This window comes from Rosa chinensis, chromosome 2, assembly GCF_002994745.2.
Source record: "Rosa chinensis cultivar Old Blush chromosome 2, RchiOBHm-V2, whole genome shotgun sequence".
Lineage (NCBI taxonomy): Eukaryota > Viridiplantae > Streptophyta > Magnoliopsida > Rosales > Rosaceae > Rosa > Rosa chinensis.
Genome location: NC_037089.1, coordinates 63,794,652 through 63,822,165, shown reverse-complemented (window position 1 = coordinate 63,822,165; position 27,514 = coordinate 63,794,652). Strand labels below are relative to the sequence as shown.

The 27,514-nt window shown below is 37.6% G+C and overlaps 2 protein-coding genes across 2 annotated transcripts in view; one reads left to right on the top strand and one right to left on the bottom strand.

Moving 5' to 3' along the window:
* Positions 1-10,208: 10,208 nt before the first annotated feature.
* LOC112186657 (subtilisin-like protease SBT1.4) lies at positions 10,209-24,853 on the top strand. Its single transcript, XM_024325152.1, has 3 exons — positions 10,209-10,220; positions 12,037-12,041; positions 22,281-24,853. Exon 3 carries the CDS (start codon positions 22,296-22,298, stop codon positions 24,627-24,629), a length of 2,334 nt encoding a protein of 777 aa, XP_024180920.1. The 5' UTR covers positions 10,209-10,220; positions 12,037-12,041; positions 22,281-22,295; the 3' UTR covers positions 24,630-24,853.
* Positions 24,854-26,359: 1,506 nt separating this feature from the next.
* LOC112188036 (cleavage stimulation factor subunit 77) overlaps positions 26,360-27,514 on the bottom strand; it is a 2,420-nt gene continuing 1,265 nt past the window's right edge. Inside the window, exon 1 of the mRNA XM_024327053.2 lies at positions 26,360-27,514. This exon is cut by the window's right edge and continues 1,265 nt beyond it. Coding sequence (XP_024182821.1) covers positions 26,486-27,514 — 1,029 coding nt within the window. The 3' untranslated portion in view covers positions 26,360-26,485.

Genomic DNA, 27,514 nt, shown 5'->3' with positions numbered 1-27,514 from the left:
CCCATATTGAGGCCTATTGACATTGGCTTCTATTCTACTTGTAGAAGTCAGAGAGGAAAAAGCAAGTTTCAAGCATCAGTTGATTCCTGCATAATATGAATTGACATTAGTAGCCATCTTCTCTGCCTCTTACCCGTCTTTTACTGCGAAGAAACCATTAAGAAAAGAAAAAAATGAAGAAAATGTACCTAAATGCAGCTATCACTTACAGCAAGAAGCAAAGAAATTATTCCAAATAGAGCTACTTCTGGCTGCACGAATGAACACACAGATACACAAAGATAGCTTCCAATAAATGTTTATAAACAGAAGCTAACCATAAGCAATGAAGAAAATGTACCTAAATTTAGGTACTATCCCTTGTCAAAGCAAGAAGCAAAGAAATTATTCCAAACTGAGCAATTTTTGGCCACTCAAATGAACACACAGATCCACAAATTACTCCAAAATCCCTTGTGTTTACATTTTCAGAAACAATCAAACCCATAAGAATCTACATTGAAGCTAAATTGCCATGACAAAATGATTTAGGATGATAATGCTAGAATCAAATATACATGTTTCTAACAAAGACCAAACTTCACTAAGCTGGGAAACAAATCTCTATACAGAGGAAACTATTGATTAATTTGTGATTATGTCGGGAGCTATCATACAATATTTAAAGGTCAGTTTCTGGATAGGGAACTATCCATTTCAAGCATGTTGAGAATTTCACAGGAGCAAATTTATCAATGTACAAAATATTAACACGAGAGAGAGATTACCAAATCACATGGAAAACAAAGCTCAGGCCATTAATCATAGGCTCATTTGTATAAAATTACACCACTCCATGTCCCACTGTTACTCTGAAGATGAAATTGAAAACCAAAAATGAATCTTCTTTTGAGACAATTAATTCCAAATCAGGGAGAATGCAACTGCAGGTTCGTTCATTGAGCGAACAATTGCCTCATAATCACAAAGCAAGGTTGATGAAACCGCTGGTGCTGAACACTTGCTTTGGGGACGCCAATTCGTTAAATTTAACCCAGACCAAATTGGAATAGGGAAATCTCATGGGCAATGGGTGTCGAGTAAAGGGAAGCTGCGACCAAAGAAGTGGAGGTTAGAGGTGAGAGGGTGGGAATAGAAATGAAATGAATCTGATGGCGGAAGTAGCTAAAAGGAATTGGGAGGGCTTAATGAGTATATCTGGCTGGGGAAACAATATGGTGGGAATCTTAAATCTACTTCCAATTTTGGGAGGGCTTTTTAAATTTTAGCCGCCATTTTTCTCTGAGTCGAGGTGCGCCCAAGAAATTTATAAATGAATATGTGTCATGAAAACCCTTCTGTTTTAATAATTGCCCAATTAATTAAATTGTAATCTCTATCTAATAATATATATTATTCAAGACAGTAGGTTTTTTTTTTTTTTTTTTTTTTTTTTTTTGAGGAACACGACAATAGGGGTCCTCATATCAAATGTAAAAATAAAACATAAAAAAATATAAAACATATTTTTAGTGATGTAGCTAAGTCGTTTTCTGAGTCAGTAGGTTTTATCGGTGCATCGGCCATGTACATCTAAGATGTGAATGAAGTTTTATAATAAAATCAGGGTGCGGCTATTGCCCCCTACAATTTTCTTAGTTTAGCCTACAAACATTTAAAATAGTATTACCCAAGTATGAAATGACTAACAAGTACACTAATTTTCTAAAATCCAAATATGTAGAGAAAACTAAATACATAACCAATTAATTAAATACAAGGACTACTTAATTTTTCATTGGATAACATTAATCTTCATCTTCACCACCCAAATTTGAATTTATTAATTTTTTTTATAATCTTTTTGTTTCCTCCTCACCGTAATTCGTGATTCAATTTACAAAACTATTAGGGGTCATCATGGGCCGGGATAGGGCCGGCCCTACCCTAAATTTTAGGGCTTAGGGTCGGGCCGAGCCGGGCCTAGTCAAAGTCAACAAAATTTAGGGCCGGGTAGGGTCGGGCCAGGGCTTAAATATGCTAACCCTTACCCGCCCGAAAAGCCCGATCCGTTAGGGCCGAAAGGGCCGACCCTCAAATAGGGCCAAATAGGGCTGAAATGGGCCAAAAAGGGCCTTATTTTGTTTAACAAAAAAAAGAACACTATTTTTTTCTTCTCAAAATATGGCTTAATGGTATATATTGGTGATAAAAGACTCATTGTTTTTTATTGAACATATTTTATATTAATATAATACTTGTAACTTATAACATTTATTAATATTACTTAAGGTGGTTATATTCAATTAACTATCTATATAAATCTCCCAATATTAATTGTTGTCTAACAAAGAAGACATAAATTAAAGAAAACAAAACTTATGAAATCAATTACAAAGAAAGAGATAAATTGCATATTATAGAAAAAAGAGAAACGTAATTAAAAAATAGAAAAAAAATATGGCTTATTCGGGCGGGCCAAAAATTTCGAAATGAAAATTGATCAATCTGACAATGCTCATGGAGGGTAACAAGCCTAATAAACTAGTTATACTACACAAGGCATATAAGGATTATGTGCGATCCAAAAATTTTGAAATGAAAATCGACCAATCTGAAAATTCTTATATGTTTATACAATAGTGATAGGTATTGTGTAAAGAAATTAGGCCGATCCGCCGTGAATAAGGCGTCCAAAGTAGCGGTCAACGCTTTGCACAAGCAAACTTCCCTAAGGAGAGAGGCACCATGCGCGGACAAACGTTGCGGAATTTTGACATCCGTAAGTAGACCCCCTACCCATGAGAGTGTGGGAGCTGAAAGATAAAAAAAAATGAATTGCCAAGGACCGATTAAGAGCATATTTGTTTTATGTTCTATTTAGGGTATTGAGTTGACCGGGTAGATCGAGGTCCAACCGAAGGCGGAAATTGCTAAAATTTCTACCACTAACATATATTCATATGAAAACAACATCCAACGGTTCATTTTAAAAAATTCCATTTCGTTCCCCATTTTGCTCATGGAAGGTAACAAGCCTAATAAACTAGTTATACTACATTACAAGGCATATAAGGATTATGTGCGATCCAAAAATTTTGAAATAAAAATCGACCAATCTGAAAATTATTATATGTTTATACAATAGTGATAGGTATTGTGTAAAGAAATTAGGCCGATCCGCCGTGAATAAGGCACCTAATGGAGCGGTCAACGCTTTGCACAAGCAAACTTCCCTAAGGGGAGCGGCCCCATGCGCGGACAAACGTTGCGGAATTTTGACATCCATAAGTAGACCCCCTACCCATGAGAGTGTGGGAGCTGAAAGATCGAAAAAAGTGAATTGCCAAGGACCGGTTAAGAGCATATTTGTTTTATGTTCTATTAAGGGTATTGAGTTGACCGGGTAGATTGGGATCCAACCGAATGCGGAAATTGTTGAAATTTCTACCACTAACATATATTCATATGAAAACAACATCCAGCGGTTCATTTTAAAAAATTCCATTTCGTCCCCCATTTTGCTCATGGAGGGTAACAAGCCTAATTAACTAGTTATACTACATTACAAGACATATAAGGATTATGTGCGATCCAAAAATTTTGAAATGAAAATCGACCAATCTGAAAATTCTTATATGTTTATACAATAGTGATAGGTATTGTGTAAAGAAATTAGGCCGATCCGCCGTGAATAAGGCGTCCAAAGTAGCGGTCAACGCTTCGCACAAGCAAACTTCCCTAAGGGGAGCGGCACCATGCGCGGACAAACGTTGTGGAATTTTGACATCCATAAGTAGACCCCCTACCCATGAGAGTGTGGGAGCTGAAAGATAGAAAAAAGTAAATTGCCAATGACCGGTTAAGTGCATATTTGTTTTATGTTATATTTAGGGTATTGAGTTGACCGGGTAGATCGAGGTCCAACCGAATGCGGAAATTGTTGAAATTTCTACCACTAACATATATTCATATGAAAACAACATCCAGCGGTTCATTTTAAAAAATTCCATTTTGTCCCTCATTTTGCTCATGGAGGGTAACAAGCCTAATAAACTAGTTATACTACATTACAAGGCATATAAGGATTATGTGCGATCCAAAAATTTTGAAATGAAAATCGATCAATCTGAAAATTATTATATGTTTATACAATAGTGATAGGTATTGTGTAAAGAAATTAGGCCAATCCGCCGTGAATAAGGCACCTAATGGAGCGGTCAACGCTTTGCACAAGCAAACTTCCCTAAGGGGAGCGGCACCATGCGCGGACAAACGTTGCGGAATTTTGACATCCATAAGTAGACCCCCTACCCATGAGAGTGTGGGAGCTGAAAGATCGAAAAAAGTGAATTGCCAAGGACTGGTTAAGAACATATTTGTTTTATGTTCTATTTAGGTTATTGAGTTGACCGGGTACATCGAGGTCCAACCGAATGCGGAAATTGTTGAAATTTCTACCACTAACATATATTCATATGCAAACAACATCCAGCGGTTCATTTTAAAAAATTCCATTTCGTCCCCCATTTTGCTCATTAAGAAGTTAACATTACATTGGTAAAAAGGTTTCAACTCGACCAATTGATTATTTTTAGTTATGTTGATTACTTGATTTATTTCAAAATTGGTATTACATGAATATATTGTCCAATTTGAAATAATAGCTTTGTAATTATTACAGTTAATTAGTTAACAGTAATTATTGGTAAATATTAAAATACCCATAAAATTATATTAAAACGGCGGCGTTTTTGCCGAATTAACGGTTAATTCTTAAAAAAAAATTATTTTTTTCTTCTCAAAATATGGCTCAATTTAAAAGACTCATTTCCTAATATGGTAGATTGAAATAATTTTCTACACTTCCATAGTTTTATTACTTTTATACATATAACACATGTAATAGAAAATAACAAAAATAAAATATAAATTTTAGGGCCGGGCTTTAAGGGCCGGGCCGGGCCTAGCCCTTATGGGCTCAATCGGGCCGGGCCGTAGGGTAGGGCCGGGCTTTATTTGTGTGACCCATACCCTACCCTAAATAAAAAAAGGGTCGGGCCGGCCCGCCCTAATGGAAGGGCCGGGCCGGGCGGGCTTAGGGCCCAAGGGCCATATGATGAGGCCTATTATAAGTTATAATTTTTTTTAATGACGATGCATCAATTAAGGGTTTTGTTGTACTGATGACATATTATAATTGATATGGTTTTTATGAATACCAAATTGATTGAAAAACAACATTAACTCTCAATTTATTGATGCATAAATTATTGATTGTTTTGAGTAAATTTGGTATGTGAAAAAGTAAAAGTTGACTCGTCATGCTAATATAGGAAAGTAAGCTGATGTAGATACTTAGTCACTGGACCGCAATTAACAAAACTTTTCGTACCGATTACAATCAAAACATGTCATGATTTTTGAACTTATAACTAATGAACTATTGATAATATTGGTTTTGTTATAAAGTAGAGAGAAGATGGAGAGAAAATAGTTGGGAGGAAGTAGAAGTATATTCATTCAGTCTCATTAGCCTCCTTTATATAGAGGTAGGGTTTGCATCAAAGTACATAACTAATGAGTATTTACGTGGACAGCCATATAAATAATAATATTTACAACACTCCCCCTTGGATGTCCACTAATGAATGATGATATTGGACGCGCTTATTGTTGCCTCGTTAAAAACCTTGCCAGGTAACAAAAACCCAGTGGGACAAAAATAACCCTGGTCGAAGGACAAAAAGAGCACAACGCGCATATGTCCTAGGTAGCATGCTTCTGGATGCTCCCCCTGATGAGAATCTTCCCCTGATTGTTGCAAGCCTTAATTATGTATGCGATAAGCTACATGTACCATGTATAGTGGTTTGATGTGTCTATCACTGAATGAGACCATGTGTGCTTTGCATATAGGGGCTCATCACAAATTTTCATACCTGCAAAGTTTAAGCAATACCAACAAAGCTAGATGATTTTCATTAAGTCTTACCTCATATAATAAGGTTAGAAACAATCTTATATGCTCAAATTCATTCACTAAGTAATAGCTAAATAATATAAAGAAATTGACACATTTAACTTTGTATAGCTTAAAACATTGAAAATCATTATGGCATGCCTAGCCATACACATCAATATCTTTGTGTATTGATATGTCTCATATAAGCTCTTCAAGAGCTCTAAATAATTCATAACTTTGCGAAAGTTAGAATATGTTGCAACATTATAATCATAATTCGAATTTGATAGTAGTCTCGTCATAGTACTCATTAAGGCAATTTAGATCTCGTTGACTAGAACGAAATGAGTACATATGAGCTAGCTTTAGACTCTTTGATTCCATGAGTGAGCTTCAGGCTCTTTCAACCTTTCATGGACTTGCATTTGATTCATTCATGTATTTGAATCCCTTGAGGATTTGATAAGAAATACACTTATTATGACACTTTGCTTTTGAGATTTTGCTTTTAGCAATGTGTCTTCACAATATACGATGACAAAGTGCCATAAATCTCTCGTCAATATAACAGCTATATGTAACACTGTACTTATAGAAAATTGTCATTCATATAAGGGAAGATATTCATAATCTCATGTCTCTATAAATAGACATTGTGTCATAGTGATTTATCTTCACTTTTGATAAATACCCTTTTGTAACTTGTAGGGTTAGAGGTCCAAGTATTTCATCACGTTTCAAATATTGAATTTCATTGGAATTGCCTCTTTCCAATTTGGCCAATAATATACTTTGTCGACATTCATAATGAAACATGGTATAGCGTCAATACAACCCTTAATGATTTTTGGTAGCTACCAAATGTAAATTATCATCGATGATCATTAATCATAGATCCCACACATTCTTATATGCATGCATTAGCTATAATAAGCTTATTGATATTGGGTACCCATGCCACTTCTGGGGCATACATTGTCACTTTCAGGACAATCATCTCTCATAGATGAATTATGTAGAATGTGGATCTTTTTACATATAATCTCATGTCGAGCACTATAGGGCTTGTATGATCTTCCCTTTTTGGGAGCTTAAAACTTTAGACCTGGTGGATATAATCCACACAAATTCACGCCATTCTTTTAATAACATTAGTTTTCTCTCCCCCTAATGGCGGGGATACTTTCTTATTTTGACCACTTGTAAACATGTTTTTGATAATATCACTTCCTTAGAGTGAAGAAATCTATTGGTTGGTGGTGAACCCATACCAAATTTTAGGTCAAAAACATTTAGTTTATGAGCATAAACTATACTGATAAATAGTCTTACCAAGACATCAGCGATTGTACAAGGGACCAACATTGGTCTATGTCATTCTTTTCAAACGACCATATCATTTGGACCAACATGTCTGCTACCATGCATAGTTGGTCTAGATTGTCTATGCAATCATGTTATGCTGTAAAGATTTTAATCCAAGTAAATTCTTTTGCCAGTAATATCATTATCACTTTAGGTACAAAGCTCAAAATGAGACATGGTGGAAAAGTCTCACACCAATTCATACCGTTCTTCAGGAACAATATTTCTCCCCCTTATGGCAGGAGGATTGTCTCATTAAAGTGACAACTCACAAATATGTGGTAAATAAACAATTTGATTGTGAGTAGGGTTAGCAGTCATCAAAACTTGTAAGTGATTCCATGCAACATGGCCAACAAAGATGACATAACTGGTCAAGCCAAAATAGTGTATTTGGTTCAATGAACTTCTGGTTCATGACATTATATGCCTAAATTTACTGTATAAATTTGACACAGTATATATGAGGTAACAAAACAGTCTTCTCCTACCATATTGAAGGTACTTAGCGTCAATATTTCAAATTTGGTAACATGATAGTAGCTCATTTAGAGCCATAGATCAAGATCTACAACTCTTGATTTGAGTGTTACCTTAGCTTGAGTAAACATCAATTGTGAAATATTGACAATTGGAATGGACCGAATTCATTTTGAACTGCTGGCCAGAATGATATACTCAAAATTTTGAGTTGAAGACAACAATCCATAATAAAAGAGTAACTTTATTACGTGGAGAACCTCAAGTTCACTGTCACGTATATATTTGTGTAGTCATAAAGAGGAGGGACTTCAGGCCCTCATATAATTGGAGATCCAAGAAACTTGAGGTTTCAATTTTTCAATTTATAACAGCCTCTTAAGGAACATCAGGTTCCTAGATAATCAGATTTAGAAACATTTAGTTTCAATGAAAACTCACGAGATTACAATAAATATGTGGAATAACACAATAGTGCTTCCAAGTTGCTTATTGTAAGCAAAAAACATCAGGCATGTGAGATGAATCTCAATGTTCTTACTAGTCAATGCAATTTAATTTGACCAGTGCCCTTTCGAAAGTGGCTTGATAATCATCCACCATATAGTGTACCATAGGCGACACACACCCAATTTACAATTTCCTCACATATGTGGATGTTAGGACAATATCTACATTGACTCCTGATTTTTCTCTTGCCATGATCCACTTCTGGTGGCATTTCATGGTATAGCCATGTCAATCGGCTTTCTTACTATACAATGAGATATATGAGACGGGGAGATTATACATCTCTAGTAATATTGGAGGCACATAATGCAAAGGGACAATAATGTGTGCTCTTCTGGAGCCATCAATCAGATATGTAAGATCTGAGATGATTGTTATATTAGCCTCATAAGCATAACCATGCATAAAATTGCATTGCCTGAAAGTCACTCAAAACATAAGTTTGAAGATGACACAAATCAATTGGTAAGAATTGAACAGTAGATCTCATAGGATATACACGAAGTTTCTGGTCCGTGTTATACAAGTAAAACATGACGTTTAATTATTGTATTGTTGTTTGATGTAGATTAACATCAAATGCATTTTGAACTTCTGGCCAAAATAATATACTCGAAATGTCGAGTTTAAACTTCATGACCATGACTTATGAGTGAAGGACTTTAGATGGTCATCTAGTTAGTATGATCATTGAGGAGCTTCAGGTCCTCATGTAATTAAGGATCAAGGAACTACACGTTATGATCTCTTTTAATTACAAAAGTCATGATCACAAATTTGGGGTATATTCATACTCATTCATCATAAACCAACGGTCAAATATCTGCTTACTTTTAAATTGGTGTCAATAAAATCCCCTCAAAACTTCAGGTTTGGGGTTGACCGAGATTAAAACTCTTCGATAAATTGTCCACATATCCACTCGAAACTTATGGCTCGAGTTTGCACAATTAGAACTTCAGGTTCTAAGGTGGAATGCTTTAAGCAGGCATAAAGAAGAATGTATCAATCGACATATGAAAATTTACTCGAAACTTCTATTTCGAGTTGACATAAAGTCAAATAAACTATGAATGAATTGTATGTGTAATCGAAGCTTCAAGTTCGAATATTTTTTTCTATGAACTGCAAGTTCTAAAATTTCGTAATTTGAACTTCGGGTTCAAATAAATTTGATGCTCGAAACTTCAGGCTCGAGGTGACTAAAGTGAAGCTTCAAGTTCACTTTTAACTAATTTATATTTTATACTCAAAGCTTCGGGTTTGAGTTTTACTGTTAGAACTTCAAGTTCTGCTATGAAATTTTGAACTTCTGGTTCAAAATTATTACACTCAAAATTCATATGTTCGAAGTATAGGACTGCTGGTCCGTATGAGTAACAAAAAAAAAAATTAATTTAAAAGATAAGTACTGTAATGTAAGTACATAAAAAAATAGGAAACTTGCAGGGAAACAGATAGATAATGGAATATATTTTACAGTTGAAACTTCTGGTTCCTTGAATGAAGAAAATACACAGAACTTCTGGTCTGCTTAACTTCACAAATATGATAAATTTTTTTTTTTCCTCTAATCACACAAGAACATAATTTTATCTTGTGGAGAACGTAGCTTCTAGCTTTACATTCAAAATTGAACTCCAAATTCACATTGTCGTGCGGAGGAGGGAACCCCAATACCCAAACATTTTTTAGGAACTTCCGGCCCTCTTATAATTATTGGGGATAAAAAAAATATGTGAGTTCATATACTCATTGTATAGCTCTGAGGATCTTCTGGCCCTCATAATTGCATAAATTCTGAAGAGCTTCATGTCACAATTTTCCAATTTACATTTCCTGACCCTAGAGGAACTTCAAGTCCTCATATGATCAGTGATCAAGCAACATGTGATTTTGATCATTGTATAATTCTGAGGAACTTCTAGCACTCGTTAAGCTTTGAGAAATTTCATGTTGCAATTTTATCATTATGCAACTCTCGAGGAACTTCAGGCCCTCAGTAATTAGAGTAAGAGACTTCAGGTCTCAATCACTTTGTATTACAAAATTCACAGTTCCATATGTGACTTTATTCATCGCTGGAATTAATAGTAAAGAGAGTAAATTAAGATTGAAACTATACCAACATACCTGAGTTTCTTTCAATTACGTGTAGTTCCAATGATGTGATTCAACTCGCACTGTACCGCACTATATTTCAATTCAGGTATTGCATATATATATGATATGATGAATATCAATTTTAAAACATAAGACACAGTAGTACCATTAGCTAGCACTGATTATATAATAAAATATGCTATACTATAAAAGATCCACTATGCTAGCTCTAATATCAAAAACAAAATGTCATGGTCTAAATAAAAGGAACAGGAGCTGCAATTGAAATTAAACAAAACATAGATGGTTGATAGGAGCATTTTAATGTGATATTTTAATAGTTAATTCCTCACATTTTGCTTAGTTAATTCCTTAACTGAATCGATTTTTAATTCAATTTCTCTTTTTAGGTACATTGGAGTAAATGAAGGTGAAATGAGCGTTAGGTCCATAATTACCTGGAAATGATGGAGAAAAATAGAAATGTACTAAAAGATCAATTTTACACATATTCCTACTCCGGCTAGGAGAAACCAAGCCAAGCAAAGAAGAAGGAGCGGCCGCCTGACCAAATGAACTTCAAATGAGCTGAAACCTTCCAGATCCATTCTAGACACCCAAAGGATCATTTCTTATGAAGAGTTCCAGAGAAAAATATGAGTGGAAGGCCTTCAAACAATCAGCCCAATTTTATACAGAAGCAAAACCGGAAAACTGGACCTGTAAGAGGTCCAGCAGCATTTCCGGCCCAACCACATGGATTGAAGCTCTGAAAATTTGTCAGGATGATCTACACTCATAGTGGAACATTTCATATGAAGAAGTCAAAGGCATATAATGAAGTCTTGTTGGAGAAATAATTGAAGGAATAAAGGGGAAGAAACTGACATGAAAACAGCTCAACACCACATATTCATGTTTCCCACCCACATGAAGAAAGCTAGATGCTTTTCTCTTTTTCTTTGGATATATTTTTTCTACAATCTCTTTAATAGATCATCATCACTTCCATGTTGCTGCACCTTCATGCTTTGCTTTCATTTCATCATTTCTCTTTCTTTTCCATATTTTACAAATCACTTTCATACTCCACTTTCATTATTTTTCTTCCACTCATCATTTCACTCTTCTTTTTCTTCCCTATATAAACACCTTCTCCTCTCATTCTAAAACAAATTCCTTCATCCATTCCATCTCCTTGTCTCACCATTTCCTCTCCATTTCCCTTAGTCACCATTTCCTATATACATTCCTTCATCCATTTCATCTCCTTGTCTCACCATTTCCTCTCCATTTTCCTTAGTCACCATTTCCTAAAACAAATTCCTTCATCCATCTCATCTTCTTTGTCTCTCCATTTCCTTTTCATTTTTCTCTCCATTCTCTAGTTGCAAAGTTCTGCATTTTCAAGCAAGGAGAGGAGGAAGAAGAAGGAGCCGTGAAGATCATATCCTCCATCATCCACCTTGAAGGCTTGCTTCCAAGATTCAAGATCCAACCATCTAGCTCTCCATCTCCATCTCCCCTCACGGTGTAATTCATTCTTTTTCCTTGTAATGATATTTTGTTTTCCTTGTTTGAATTCATATGAACTTGTTTCTAGTTAACAATAATGTTTAGGGTAAAGTTTAAACCCAACTTCTATGTTTAAATAAAGTTTTCGAATTCCATAATTGTGATTCTAAGTTGCTTATGTGAGTTTGTTCGATTGAATTTGCTTGATAGAAAACTTTTATATGTTTATCTTATTTGGGTCGACACTTATAGGATTTGCATGTAATTGCTGCTAGGTTTAAGAACATGAAATCGACTTTTCGTTTGGTGTAAACTTGAATCAAAGTAGTAAAGGTTTTGGACAAAAATCGAATTCAATTGAAGAGGATTGCAATTAGGTGGACTTTTCCATAACTAAGTTGTACACTTGAGTTGATAGCCTTTCTCTATGTGTAATGCGTTGAACATGTCATGATTGACTAGCTTTCTAGGGCTTGATTGCATGTTTGATAGGATTAATCTAGGTGCTTTCGCTTAGGTTAATTAGCATTGAAAAGTAAAATATGGGAAATCATTTGCTTTCGAATGTTTCACATGATCAACTCCTCTCTCATGACTTGGAAGAACAATTATAGGGTTTGAATTGAATTTGATTACATGGAATTGATTTTGATCTTTGTTCCTTGCGTTCCACCCTTGTATATATGTTTTTACGTTTTCTTTATTTTATTTATTTTAATTTTAATTTTAAGAATCCTAATCCCCCCCCTTATTTGTGTTTACTTGTATATATTTATTCTTTATTTTATTTTTGTAAATAATACTTTTCTTTATTTGTTTCACAATTACAAGTGTACCCTCAATCCCCGGATAGAACGATCCCTACTTACTTTTACTACTAACGACATTTCAGGGTTAAATTGCGCGCTTCCCAACAGCGCATCAATTTTTTTGGCGCCGTTGCCGGGGATTGAAAAATCACTTGCTAAATTGTTTCATTTATTGTATATATTTGTTGTATATAAATTGTTTAAAACTTAGTTTAAATTTTATTTATATTATTGAACACGAATTTTAATTGTAGGTTGTAAATTGAGAGGAATAGGTGAAGTCTCTTTTGTTAATATTGGCCTAAACCCCTTATTGGTACCTAGCTCAGGTCCCTTAAGGTTGAGGGCGGCCTTTATTAACACTTGTTGAACTGTCTTCACACTTATGAACTTTTTCATCTTAGTAAGTATAGCCTATGTGGAATGGTGTCTAGGAAGGGGACAACGTTCATGACGGGTTTTTGAATCCAGAAGTGCTTGCAAATGGGCATAAACCACAATGTGGGAGTAGCTCATGCCAAAATGGATTTTTCCTCTCGTGTTCGCCCTCCCCCACCTGGCTATTTCAGTAAGGTTGCCCAAACGATTTGAAAGGGAGTTTGTGTCTAGGCGACTATACTTGGGCCGCACGTCCACTTGATTTACCGCTTGGAATTTGATTCGATATCAATAATGTTTATAATAAAAGAAATACTTGTGAATACTCTATACATGTAAATTATTTTGTTGTTTCACACTTTAAACTTGTAAAAATACTTTTCACGTTTTATACTCACTTGTACTTAACTTGTGTCTTTTGTACAATATACTTGTTAATTTTACTTGTAGTTTGTAATTAATAGTTATACTTGTTTTTATTTTGTATTTCTTTGTTAATTATAGTTACTAACTTTATTTAATGTAGGTACCGTCTGGCTGCAAGACGTAAAATACAAGCGCTACTTGGGAGGCAACCCATGCAAATCAGATTTGCTTTCTTTATCCTTATCTTTTATTTTTCGTTTTTGCTTATTTGTTTTAGTTGTTATTTTCGTAAATTTCATCCCTATATGCTTACTTATTTCATTGCATGCTTTTAATTGATTACATTGAAGATAATGCAATATTTAAGTGTGGGGGAAGAGATTTATATTTTTGTCTTTCATTTTGAGTCCAATATATATTTATATTTGTCTTTTATTTTTTGAGTCCTTTATATATATAAAAAAAAAACTGCATTCATTCAGTCTTATTAAATTCAGCTATTTACAAAAAAAAAAAAAAAAAAAAAAATAATAATAATAATAATAATAAAAATACTCTATACTAAACCATGTCTGCATCTCCGTAGGAGTTGAGGCTGAGCTCAAGGGAAATGCGAGAGTCACCGCCATAGCCGCTACCTCCCTCGGAAGTAGTCTTCATGTTGCCAAAAATGTCCTCACCATGCATGGGGAATAGTGGAAGGGTTTCAATCTCCTGGTGATCTCCTCCTCGTTGTTCCATGAAAGATTGTCCTCCTGTTGTGCCAAAGGAGGTAGTACTGGTATTAGTGTTGAAGGGTGAGGAGGAATATGGGTCAACACCATAGCCGACACGTGACCCAAAGTTTAGATCAATGGATCTACCATCATCAGTAGAACTAGTGGATCCAAAATTGAGATCGAGAGATCCACCAACCGGAACGTTCCGAAATTCCTTCAACTTCTGCCTCTCACGAGCCTTGAGGTTCTGGAACCAAAAGAAGACGTTTTTGTCCTCGATCTGCCCATACTGTTTCAGATGGAGGCAGATCTCTTGAATCTGCTCTGGAGTTGGGTACTTAAAACCCTTATCATAGTAAAGGCCCTTGAGGATTCTTAGTTGAGGCGGTGTGGGAGCCCACCGGTTATTAGTCCCGGCTGCTTGGTTGTTTCCTCCATCCTCGATTTGTTGCTGGGTCTGTTGCTCCATTAGTTGCAGAGTTTGTGGTTCCATGTTGATGAAGAAAGGATTTGAGTTTCGAAAGAAAGGCTGAAGGGTTGAGAGAGAAAGGCTGGAACTCGGAAGAATTTTCTTTTGGAGTGAATAGTCGCTCCCTCAGAATGTACCTATTTATAGAACGAGTGAGCGGATCTCCACCGTTGGATGGACGATCTCTGAGATTAAATCTACGCGTTGGATTAAAGTCACCCGAAAACACGGAAAAGTTGTTGGTGCGTGGAAGACACGTGGGGGAACCAAACGAATCTCGAGGAGCTGTGACAGACAAGCTACATTAGAAAGCAGGTTTAATTGCCGTGAATCAAGGAAAAGAAAGGACGCGTGGGGGAATCAAACGAATCTCGAGGATCCGTGACAGACAAGCTATAGCCGAAAGCATGCCATAAATCCAGGAAAAGAAAGGAATATTTACACGTGGGGGAGTTTCTTGGGCCGTGAACTATCATAACTCTTCTCCTTCCCGGAGAAGCTTTGTTAAAACCGTGTGCCTGTTGAGATTTCTACCCTATTTTGTGCTTTACATATACATCCTTTTTTGTCTCCTCCAGATTTTACTAAGGTTTGTCTAAACGTGCAGTTTCAAATTCCTTCTACTTCCTCATGGCTCGAACCAGGGTTACCCCTCGCAGGGGCGTCAATCAACGCCGTGTTCTCTCTTTGGAGGAAGAAGGTCGTCAAGCAGCCACTAGAGCTGGGCTTACTCGTCCATGGGACCATCGTCCTATCCGTGAGCGTACCCGCAGTCCCCCTCCTCTGCCTCGTCGCTCTCCCAGACTGCATCCCGGAGAGTCTTCTTCCTCACCAGCTGCTCGTGCTCCTCGGCCTATGGCCACCCTGGAAAGCTTGTCGGATTTGATTGATGATTTGCGTTCCTCTCTCCGCGATGGTATTATGGTGACAGATTGGAGAGTCAATTGCATGATCGATTACATCTCTGAGATGAACTGCTCTTTGATCCGCTGTCACACTGCAATAAACAAGCTTGCTCAGGAAGTCAATAACTTGCAGAGTTATCCTCCTGGGTTTCCTCGCAAGGACGCTACTGCATCACAACATGAGGACCCACCTCCGAAGGCTGAAACCAGCAAGAGGGCTGCCACTCGCCCGCATACCGCTCCTTCAAAGGAGTAAATGGAGGTACAAGTCTAGGCTGAAAGACTTTAAACATTAAGCGCTGCATGGGAGGCAACCCATTTCAACCGTATTTGTGGAGGAGCCATCAAACGCAGATTTGCTTTCTTGAACTCTTCCTTCTACTTTATTTTCATGAATTTTAAGTTGTTTTAGGTTTCGTTGTGTTCATTTTCTCTTCTATGCTTGATTTATGCTTTGCATGATTTATATTTGTTTATACATTGAGGACAATGCATGAATTAAGTATGGGGGACGGATTATTGCTTTGTTGTGTTTTTAGTAGTTAGTATATAAAGAAAAAAAAAAGAAAAAAAAAAAATGTGTTTAACAAAAGAAAATGTTGTGATACACTAAGGTATATTGGATTAAACATAGTCTTGAAAAAGGGTAGCTGTTTCAGTCCCATTGCACATCGAGACTCCCTGTTCCCGTACCTAAGTGTTGAAATTAAATTAAATTGTAAAAAAAAAAAAAAAAAAAAAGTTGGTTTTAGAGTGTTTTTGTTTGTTTGAGTCTTAGGATGCTCCTAACGTCTAGGATGAACATGTCTCTGAATTCATGGCTGAAGGTTTTCACAATCAAAATAGGACTTAATTGAATTCTGTGGTTAATCGACATTGTGATGCTTGTATGAAGATTTGAGATAGGATTGTAACTTGGTTCATTAAGCATGCTAGGATTAAGTCTGATTCGTTTGACCCAAGTGAGCTGTTGAGCTAAAATACTTTCTTTTTGAGTGCTTATTGATAATTTCAGAATTTCATGGCTGTATTTGCAAAACCTCATCTTTCTTTGAAAATCCAATGATCATGTGCCATAGATTTTAATGGACTAGAGAGTACTAGAACTCGGCTGTTGTGACTGTCAAAACTTGTATGCCATAATATGCACTGATCCTGGATAGGATAGAAGGCATTAGGGTAACCACCAAAGCCAAACAAGCATGTGTCCCCAATTGTGCCCGTCGTGGGACTCCTTAGAATGAACCCCTTTGAGCCTACGTTGAAAACCTTTGTTTCATCACCCTCACTACCCTACCATGAGCTTAGTACAGGATATCTCTACCCTTGTCTTAAGGACTTAGTAGAGCATGACATAGTATGTAGGGGTGACGATGAAAGACAAGTGTGAGGTGGGGAAAATCCAAGAAGAAAAAAAAAAGAAAAAAATTTTTGCCTTGAAAAAAAAAAGAAAGAAAGAAAGAAAGAAAAGCGGCAAAAGAGAAGAAAAATTGAGAAGAAAACTCTTGGGAAAATGTTGAAGTGTGGTTTTGGACTTGCAAATTTGTAGAAGGCTCAAAATTGAAAATTATGCCTTTGTCCATTGCCATGTTGGTTATAGTGAAGGTTTGGCCCAAAACAATGATATTTGGTCTACAAAAATGATGACATAAGGTGGTCCTTATATGCTCTGCTAGGTCCTTAGGATTTTTTTTGTATCCTTAATCTTCATTTCGAAAACCCTAGCTTAGCCCCATTACAACCTGTTTTAAGTGCTGACTTGATCCTTGAGATGGGCAGTCTTTGGTTAGTGGAGTCAGTTACGCAGTCGAGCTTATGGTTTAGGTCCATTTGTGCACTTAGTCATTTCATGAGGTTTTTAAAAATTCTTCACAAAATGTGTTTATTGATGAAATATGCAAGCTGTTTGTTGCCTTACAATTTGTTCTCTTGCATTTACTTGAGTGTGAAGCTTTTAAGCATAGCCATCTCTGAGAGAAAAATCGAGAGTATGCCCTGTGAGTTTGGATTGGACTTGTTCGAAACATGCTATCATTCACTGTATAACTTAAGTTCTCCATATCTTGCTTAGTCATATGAATGTCACAGGTTTATTAACCATGGAATTATCTTTGTGATTTTGATTAAGTGTTTAACGTGAAAGTCATGAGTTTGGAGTCTCTGAGACAACAGTTAGGAGCAATAGAGTCATTTACTTACTTTTTGTCAAGTTTTTGTTCTGTTTTGGATTTTTTTTGTTTTGTTTTGCTAAGGGACTAGCAAAAGCTAAGTGTGGGGGAATTTGATAGGAGCATTTTAATGTGATATTTTAATAGTTAATTCCTCACATTTTGCTTAGTTAATTCCTTAACTGAATCGATTTTTAATTCAATTTCTCTTTTTAGGTACATTGGAGTAAATGAAGGTGAAATGAGCGTTAGGTCCATAATTACCTGGAAATGATGGAGAAAAATAGAAATGTACTAAAAGATCAATTTTACACATATTCCTACTCCGGCTAGGAGAAACCAAGCCAAGCAAAGAAGAAGGAGCGGCCGCCTGACCAAATGAACTTCAAATGAGCTGAAACCTTCCAGATCCATTCTAGACACCCAAAGGATCATTTCTTATGAAGAGTTCCAGAGAAAAATATGAGTGGAAGGCCTTCAAACAATCAGCCCAATTTTATACAGAAGCAAAACCGGAAAACTGGACCTGTAAGAGGTCCAGCAGCATTTCCGGCCCAACCACATGGATTGAAGCTCTGAAAATTTGTCAGGATGATCTACACTCATAGTGGAACATTTCATATGAAGAAGTCAAAGGCATATAATGAAGTCTTGTTGGAGAAATAATTGAAGGAATAAAGGGGAAGAAACTGACATGAAAACAGCTCAACACCACATATTCATGTTTCCCACCCACATGAAGAAAGCTAGATGCTTTTCTCTTTTTCTTTGGATATATTTTTTCTACAATCTCTTTAATAGATCATCATCACTTCCATGTTGCTGCACCTTCATGCTTTGCTTTCATTTCATCATTTCTCTTTCTTTTCCATATTTTACAAATCACTTTCATACTCCACTTTCATTATTTTTCTTCCACTCATCATTTCACTCTTCTTTTTCTTCCCTATATAAACACCTTCTCCTCTCATTCTAAAACAAATTCCTTCATCCATTCCATCTCCTTGTCTCACCATTTCCTCTCCATTTCCCTTAGTCACCATTTCCTATATACATTCCTTCATCCATTTCATCTCCTTGTCTCACCATTTCCTCTCCATTTTCCTTAGTCACCATTTCCTAAAACAAATTCCTTCATCCATCTCATCTTCTTTGTCTCTCCATTTCCTTTTCATTTTTCTCTCCATTCTCTAGTTGCAAAGTTCTGCATTTTCAAGCAAGGAGAGGAGGAAGAAGAAGGAGCCGTGAAGATCATATCCTCCATCATCCACCTTGAAGGCTTGCTTCCAAGATTCAAGATCCAACCATCTAGCTCTCCATCTCCATCTCCCCTCACGGTGTAATTCATTCTTTTTCCTTGTAATGATATTTTGTTTTCCTTGTTTGAATTCATATGAACTTGTTTCTAGTTAACAATAATGTTTAGGGTAAAGTTTAAACCCAACTTCTATGTTTAAATAAAGTTTTCGAATTCCATAATTGTGATTCTAAGTTGCTTATGTGAGTTTGTTCGATTGAATTTGCTTGATAGAAAACTTTTATATGTTTATCTTATTTGGGTCGACACTTATAGGATTTGCATGTAATTGCTGCTAGGTTTAAGAACATGAAATCGACTTTTCGTTTGGTGTAAACTTGAATCAAAGTAGTAAAGGTTTTGGACAAAAATCGAATTCAATTGAAGAGGATTGCAATTAGGTGGACTTTTCCATAACTAAGTTGTACACTTGAGTTGATAGCCTTTCTCTATGTGTAATGCGTTGAACATGTCATGATTGACTAGCTTTCTAGGGCTTGATTGCATGTTTGATAGGATTAATCTAGGTGCTTTCGCTTAGGTTAATTAGCATTGAAAAGTAAAATATGGGAAATCATTTGCTTTCGAATGTTTCACATGATCAACTCCTCTCTCATGACTTGGAAGAACAATTATAGGGTTTGAATTGAATTTGATTACATGGAATTGATTTTGATCTTTGTTCCTTGCGTTCCACCCTTGTATATATGTTTTTACGTTTTCTTTATTTTATTTATTTTAATTTTAATTTTAAGAATCCTAATCCCCCCCCTTATTTGTGTTTACTTGTATATATTTATTCTTTATTTTATTTTTGTAAATAATATTTTTCTTTATTTGTTTCACAATTACAAGTGTACCCTCAATCCCCGGATAGAACGATCCCTATTTACTTATATTACTAACGATATTTTCAGGGTTAAATTATGCGCTTGCTTTGAGCGCGTCAATGGTACATATATAACATAGTAGTGATTCGTCAAAAGCAACAAGTTGGAAAAGTTAAGCAATTATATAATATATAGAGAATCAAGCCAGTTCGTCATCTAGGAGTTAAGAAACAAATCATATATCAGTTTTTGCATAATTGGAAAAATTAAGCAGTCCTGCAATATGTAGATATCAAGGTGTATATGGTCTCGGGCTTTGTATCTATGCATATAACCGACTTGGAATATATATGTATCGCAAACAATGTTAAAAAAAAATCATCACATGAATATGAATCGCATAAGTCAATCAAAAAGGATAAACCCATAGATCATGAGTTAGGTCAAAAAGCAAGCAGCTTCCACCAAAAACTCTTAGATCATCATAGAGTTTTCAGAAAAAATAAAAATAAGAGCAAAGCGTGCTGATAACGTGTTATAAAGTAGAGAGAAGATGGAGAGAAAATAGTTGGGAGGAAGTAGAAGTATATTCATTCAGTCTCATTAGCCTCCTTTATATAGAGGTAGGGTTTGCATCAAAGTACATAACTAATGAGTATTTACGTGGACAGCCATATAAATAATAATATTTACAACAGGTTTAAGATAATAGTGAATTCAATTATACCCGACCCATATCATCAGCTGTACATTTGATTCTGTTCACATTGAAGATAATACTTAATACTGAATTCAATTCATCACTAGACCCGGCCCAAACACAGGCCCAAACCCGCTCCAACCAAAATTAGAATCCAATCACTCCCGACACTAAAACCAGATGCCGCACGCCGCTCAAACACAACCACCGCCGACCGCCGCGGCTTGATATGCAAACTCCAACAGGGAGAGCAACACCTTCCTTCCTACACAACTTCTACCCAGACCCAAAACTGAAATCAATAAATTGACTGAGGTATGTATGGTTGTGGAATTACTAGTTCAAATTACAGATCCATAAGAACTGAGAACGAAATTAACAATTTGGATAGCAAGATATCAGAAGCCAAAACAAAGAAGAGAGAGCACAAGCGACTAAAATGAATGAATGAATTATTTACTCATAGTAATATCAAAATCCACATAGAACAGTAGCCTACTAGTAGTAGGAAATCAAATGCTATATGGCACGGAAACTCATACATCAAAATCCACATAAAGCTGCATACTGGCAGTAGGAAATCAAGTACTAGCTTTCTTCCCACTCTTTTTTCTCATACCTTGCATGGAGCAAAAGAGATTTCTTCTAATCCCATAGAAGAGGGAGATGATGGTGACGAAGACGACAGCCATCACCGGAGATTTTGAGGCACAAGAACCAGAATCGATGAGCCAACCCTCCAGAATTCAACGCTATCAGGCTCCTATTGCGACTCGCTTCTCCGGCTCTCTCTCGGCAACAATCCAATTGATCTGGGCGATTTCCTTTAGCTATTTGCTTTTTACCATCAATTTTTTTTATTTTTTATGTTTTACTTTTTACCTATGAAACAGTTTGTGTTTTTGCTTCACAGTCAACGTCAAATAAAGGTAGTTTCAATAGGTGGTCCAGATGATTTGATTGCTGACCCCACGTAACTGACGGATCGGATTTCACCACGTATTTCCCTGACTGTATGTGTACTTCCACCCTCCGTGTACTGAAGAATTTTCGCTAAATCTGGCCTTAAGCGTGAACAGTTGTGATTCATTGTGATGTCACTTTTATAACTAATCTAATATATGTTCATGAATGATGTGAAATTTATCCAAAATCTCATATCATTACAACTATTGTTTATCGGCCAAATCACTTTATCCACCACTTAACAAAAGAAACAATAAACTAAGGTTGGAGATCGATAGGTCCTAGTTTAAACATACAAACATATTCACTAGATATCATTAAACTGGTTGAAGACTTGCTTGAATAGTAGTGTTCACTCGATAAACTATGAATGGAATCTATATAAAAATATCTTGTAAGATCCAAAACCCATACTATAGCCGAATGAGTATATATACACATGGACCACTCAGCAGTTTGATACTCCAATCCATGTCGTTTTCTTCGTAAAGACTCTCATTGATTCCTCTGTCGTTTCCCAATTGGTTGCTACACCCAAATTGAACGTACCCACCTTGAGATTGGGGTTTCACATGGCCGTCACATAAACCACCAGATATGCATCTTCCAACCTTTTTTTGGACACATTCTCGTTGCGATGAACCTGACCTAAATACGTGTACAAATTAATTGAAAAATCTGTTGCACCTTTATAACTTAAAAAGGATTTGTCAGACAGTTCAGTCTCTCAGACCCAATTGTTTCTCCAAATTCTGAGGAACCAAAACCCTCATGGCTGTTTCATCTTCATCTTCATCTTCCTTCATCTTCTTCTTCCTTGTCCTCTGTCTCCTTCATCTAACTTCATCTTTCTCAACTGACCAATCCGACGCTCACCGGACGTTCATCGTCCACGTGTCGAAATATTCCAAGCCTTCTCTGTTCTCCTCCCACCGCCGCTGGTACACCTCCCTCCTCCGCTCCCTCCCTCCTTCCCCTCACCCCACCAAGCTCCTCTACACCTACTCACGCGCCGTCCATGGCTTCTCCGCCACGCTCTCCCCCTCCCAGGCCCACGCGCTCCAGTCCCACCCCGCCGTCCTCTCCGTCGTCCCCGACATGCCGCGCCAGCTCCACACCACCCGCACCTACAACTTCCTCGGCCTCGCCGACAACTTCGGCCTCTGGCCCAACTCCGACTACGCGGACGACGTCATCATCGGAGTTCTCGACACCGGGATTTGGCCCGAGCGCCCGAGCTTCTCTGACTCGGGTCTGGGTCCCGTCCCGGAGACGTGGAAAGGCAAATGCGTGACCGCCGGCGACTTTCCGGCCTCCGCTTGTAACCGGAAGATCATCGGCGCCAGAGCTTATTTCAACGGCTACGAATCCCACCTCGGAAAACCCATGGACGAGTCCAACGAATCCACATCCCCACGCGACACAGAAGGCCACGGCACCCACACAGCCTCCACCGCCGGCGGGTCTAGGGTTTCTAACGCCAGCTTCTACGAATACGCCTACGGCGAAGCCAGAGGCATGGCCAGCAAAGCCAGAATCGCAGCCTATAAAATCTGCTGGACTTTTGGTTGTTTCGATTCGGATATTCTTGCCGCCATGGACCAAGCAATCGCCGACGGAGTCCACATCATCTCGCTCTCGGTCGGAGCCAGCGGCGGAGCTCCGCCTTACGACCGCGACTCCATCGCAATCGGAGCTTTCGGCGCAGCCCAGCACGGCGTTCTGGTCTCGGCCTCTGCAGGAAACTCCGGGCCCGGCGCGTTTACCGCCACCAACATCGCTCCTTGGATCCTTACAGTCGGAGCTTCCACTCTTGACAGAGAGTTCCCAGCCGATGTCGTTTTGGGCGACGGCAGAGTCTTCAACGGCGTGTCGTTGTACTCCGGCGAGGGGCTAGTGGACTTCAAGCTCCCGCTAGTCTACGGCGGAGACTGCGGCAGTAGGTACTGCTATTCAGGGTCTCTGCAACCGTCAAAAGTACAAGGCAAGATCGTTGTTTGTGATCGTGGAGGTAACGCCAGAGTCGCCAAAGGCGGCGCCGTTAAGCTTGCAGGTGGGCTCGGAATGATAATGGCAAATACAGAAGAGAGCGGTGAAGAGCTTCTTGCTGATTCTCACCTCGTCCCAGCAGCAATGGTGGGTCAAATCGCTGCCGATCAGATAAGGAGCTACATCAGATTGGGGAACTATCCGACTGCAACGATCAAATTCCGAGGAACTGTAATTGGGCCTTCTCCACCATCGCCAAAGGTAGCTTCGTTTTCGAGCAGGGGTCCGAATTCTCTGACTCCGGAGATATTGAAACCCGATGTGATTGCTCCTGGAGTGAACATTCTAGCTGGGTGGACTGGTGCTTCTTCCCCTACTGATTTGGACATTGATTCGAGACGAGTTGAGTTCAATATAATTTCTGGCACATCCATGTCCTGCCCGCATGTTAGTGGCATTGCAGCTCTGCTTCGTAAGGCCTATCCGGAATGGTCTCCTGCTGCTATTAAATCCGCGTTGGTGACAACAGCTTATACTTTGGACAATTCCGGGAAGAAGATTGAGGATCTTGCAAATGGGAGAGAATCGACGCCTTTTGTTCATGGAGCCGGGCATGTTGATCCCAATAGGGCACTTAATCCGGGGTTGGTGTATGATATCAATGTGAATGACTATGTTGCATTCATGTGCTCGATTGGTTATGGTCCTAGGCAGATAGCTGTTTTCGTGAGAGAGTTTGCTGGGGATGATATATGTGCCAGACACAGTTTAGCTAGTCCTGGTGATTTGAATTATCCGTCATTTGCAGTGGTGTTTAAGCCTGGCCAGGAGTTGGTGAAGTACAAGAGAGTTGTGACGAATGTTGGGAGTGTTGCTGATGCAGTTTATGAGGTAAATGTGGATGCTCCGGCTGGTGTTGAAATCAGTGTTGAGCCGAGTAAGCTGGTTTTCAGTGAAGAAAATCAGACTCAGAGTTATGAGGTTAGATTTGCGAAAGGTGTTGGGTATGGAAATGGGGAGAGATATGGGTCGATTGAGTGGAGCAATGGGCATCACCATGTGAGGAGTCCAGTTGCTGTTAGGTGGAGCAATACTGGGTATTCAGCCTCCATATGAGTTGTGCAGTGGGCGATAAAGGATAACTAACTATGCTGGGATTCAGCATTGGCTTTGTTTTTCTGCAAATTTTAACCTAGCAGCCCCTGTGTAAATTTTACGAATGTGGTTTCAGAATGTGGTCTGCACAGGCCGTGTTTATTTGCATATGTTGCGTTGTTGTAAAGTTGAAGCTTGAAAAGCTTATTTAAACAATAAATTGAATCACATTATGCTCAAGATCAGAGACATGATCCGCCCCTCTGTTGCTTGGTGGATAAGAAAAGGGTTGCAACCTTAGAATACACTCTTACTCTTGCAGTTTAGATTGCCTCATGTGTGACATAGTAGGCCTTGTCATGAAAGAACTAGCACCTTTCAGATTTATTTTAAGATTCGAATAGTGTCATGCTATCCTGGGATCATTTATTGAAACTGAAAGCCTACCAAAATTTCAGAATCACTTTATTGTGTATAAGATACAACTACGGAAAGAACAAGTATAGAAACCTGAAGAAACTGCACATGAACATAAATTAGAGCCTCAGTGACTTCAAAGGCTCCATCACCGGATTTTGTTACACAAAAGAACATCTAAACTCCAAAAGATGGATTTGAATGGGGAATTTTCTCATTATATATATGATTCAAAATAAACTCATTAGAGCATCTCCAACAGTAGAATTTATTTTTTAGTTAAATTTAGCTAAACTTGTGAAATATAGCTATTGATTTAACAATATTGCTTCATCAATGATAGCTATTTGTAAGTGATATATTATGTTTCATCGAATCGTAAACTGACATGTGGACAAAAGAGGAGAGAGAAATATAACTTTTGCTTTAGCTATGTAGGATTTTCTAGCTAAATATAGCTAGCCAATTTAGCTAAAGTTAAATATAGCTAAGCTATAGCTAGTCTGGTGGAGTTGAATTTTGCTTCAAAAATAGTTAAATATAGCTAAAAATTAAATTTAGCTACTCTGTTGGAGACGCTCTTAGGGAGGTAAAACATTTGAATTTTTAGGTGGTCCTATGCCTAAACTTGATTTTCTTGTCCTAACATACTTAAAGAGCAACATACAAGAACAACAGCAGTTGCCCAACACTGACACCAGGCCATGAAGTAAAATTCATGTTTTAGAAATTTACTACCATATGAAAATTGGAGTGACTAACTCGAATGCCCTAGAAGGGAACAGACAAATTGCAGAAGGAAAAATGGTAGTCTGATTAAAATTTAAGATAAAAATTTCAAACTCAGAGTCTGATATAGTAAATAGAGTTATAGATCCACTATGGTGAAGTGATGTGAGTTAATAACTTAATATTAGTTTTGCAAAAGTATTTCAGAACACATCAGAACGCTGAATTCCAGATAACATTGAGCTCTTTTTCTTTCTTTCGTCCTGTTTTATCAGTTTCCTTACTAACCTAACTTGTGTCCCATAGAGAACTTGCTTCATTTTTTGCGGCAATACATTAAACAAAATACAACTCACTTTGAAGAAATTCCAGACATCCTTTCAAAAAAAAAAAAAAAAGAACCAGACATTCATATTGAGTGTTACTTGTGAATTATGATATGGTGTCCTTGGGAACTTTGATAGATTTGTTATGATGCAATTACTAAGTCGTCTGCTGATATCGATCAAATAAAGTAGCTTAACCATATCAACTACAAACAAAGCAGCAACAATCACAGAATACAAAAATGAGAAGTCAATGACAGTAAAATGGAAAACTGAACATGCTCGGGAAATTACTTTTGAACAGTGGAGTATTTATTGAGTAAATGATATTTGTACATATGAGACTGATCTGCAAAAGATCAGGAAGTGAGGAAACAACATAAAAGAATTTACTTTTTTTTACATTTAGATAGTGTTGCGAGTAACTACAGTGTAATCTCCAGAACTACAACTAGAACTCCCGCAGGAGGCTGATCCTGTTTGAGAACCGGTAGGGTGATACTTCTGCAACTGCCGCATCTTGAAAACATCTACTGGGAATATCGGCTGGTGCTTGACCTCCTTAACAACCTCCCATTCATTGGCTTTCCTTTTTCTGCTGGTTGAGTTGCTTGGTATATCACTCTGCAAAACAAATGATAACACAACATCCACATCTGGGGTTGGACCGCCAACTTGCTGCGGCATATTTGTCAAGAAGGCTACCAAAGCAGGTGTAGTTTTTAGTATGTCATCAAACTTTGGATCTCCACCTACTAGTGCCATTGTGGTTTGAACATTTCCAGCCACGGGTGTTTGGCTTTGTAGCACTGTGTTTGGAACAACAGCTGTTGTAGGTGTGGTTTGATTTGTAGCTGGATAAACTACTTTTGTAGACACTGGCACTGATGAATCCGGTACCACGGATGGTTTAGCTTCAGTCGGAACAGGGGAGGAACTATCAACCTTCCTATTCTTATTTCTAGATAGGGACTCTTGTCGGGTTAAATGATCCAAATCCTTCATAGAGCAGGGACAAAGATTCCTGAAACTATAACGTGATACAACATCCTGCAATGAACTTTCCAAAGATAAAGGTTGCTCTTCACCACCTATTCTAGAAAGTGCTTCTTTTTTTCTTTGCTCAACCTTCAACATACTGGTCAAGTTTCCATAAGTTTGCTCAAACTTGACAAAACGGTTCAATATCTCAACCGATTTCTCTGTTGGCAATGAGCATAATGCCCTCTCAAACAAGGCTCTAGCATTCATATCATCATTCAAACGAATCAAATGTTCTAGATACTCAAGAATGTACTCAGGCTCATGCATAAACAGTTTCATCCCAGCTTCAAAAACATTGTGTGCAAGTTTCATATTTTTATCATGACATAAGGCAATATTCGCATATGCAACATATACATTATAAGTACAATTTGGGGATTTTCTAGCTTC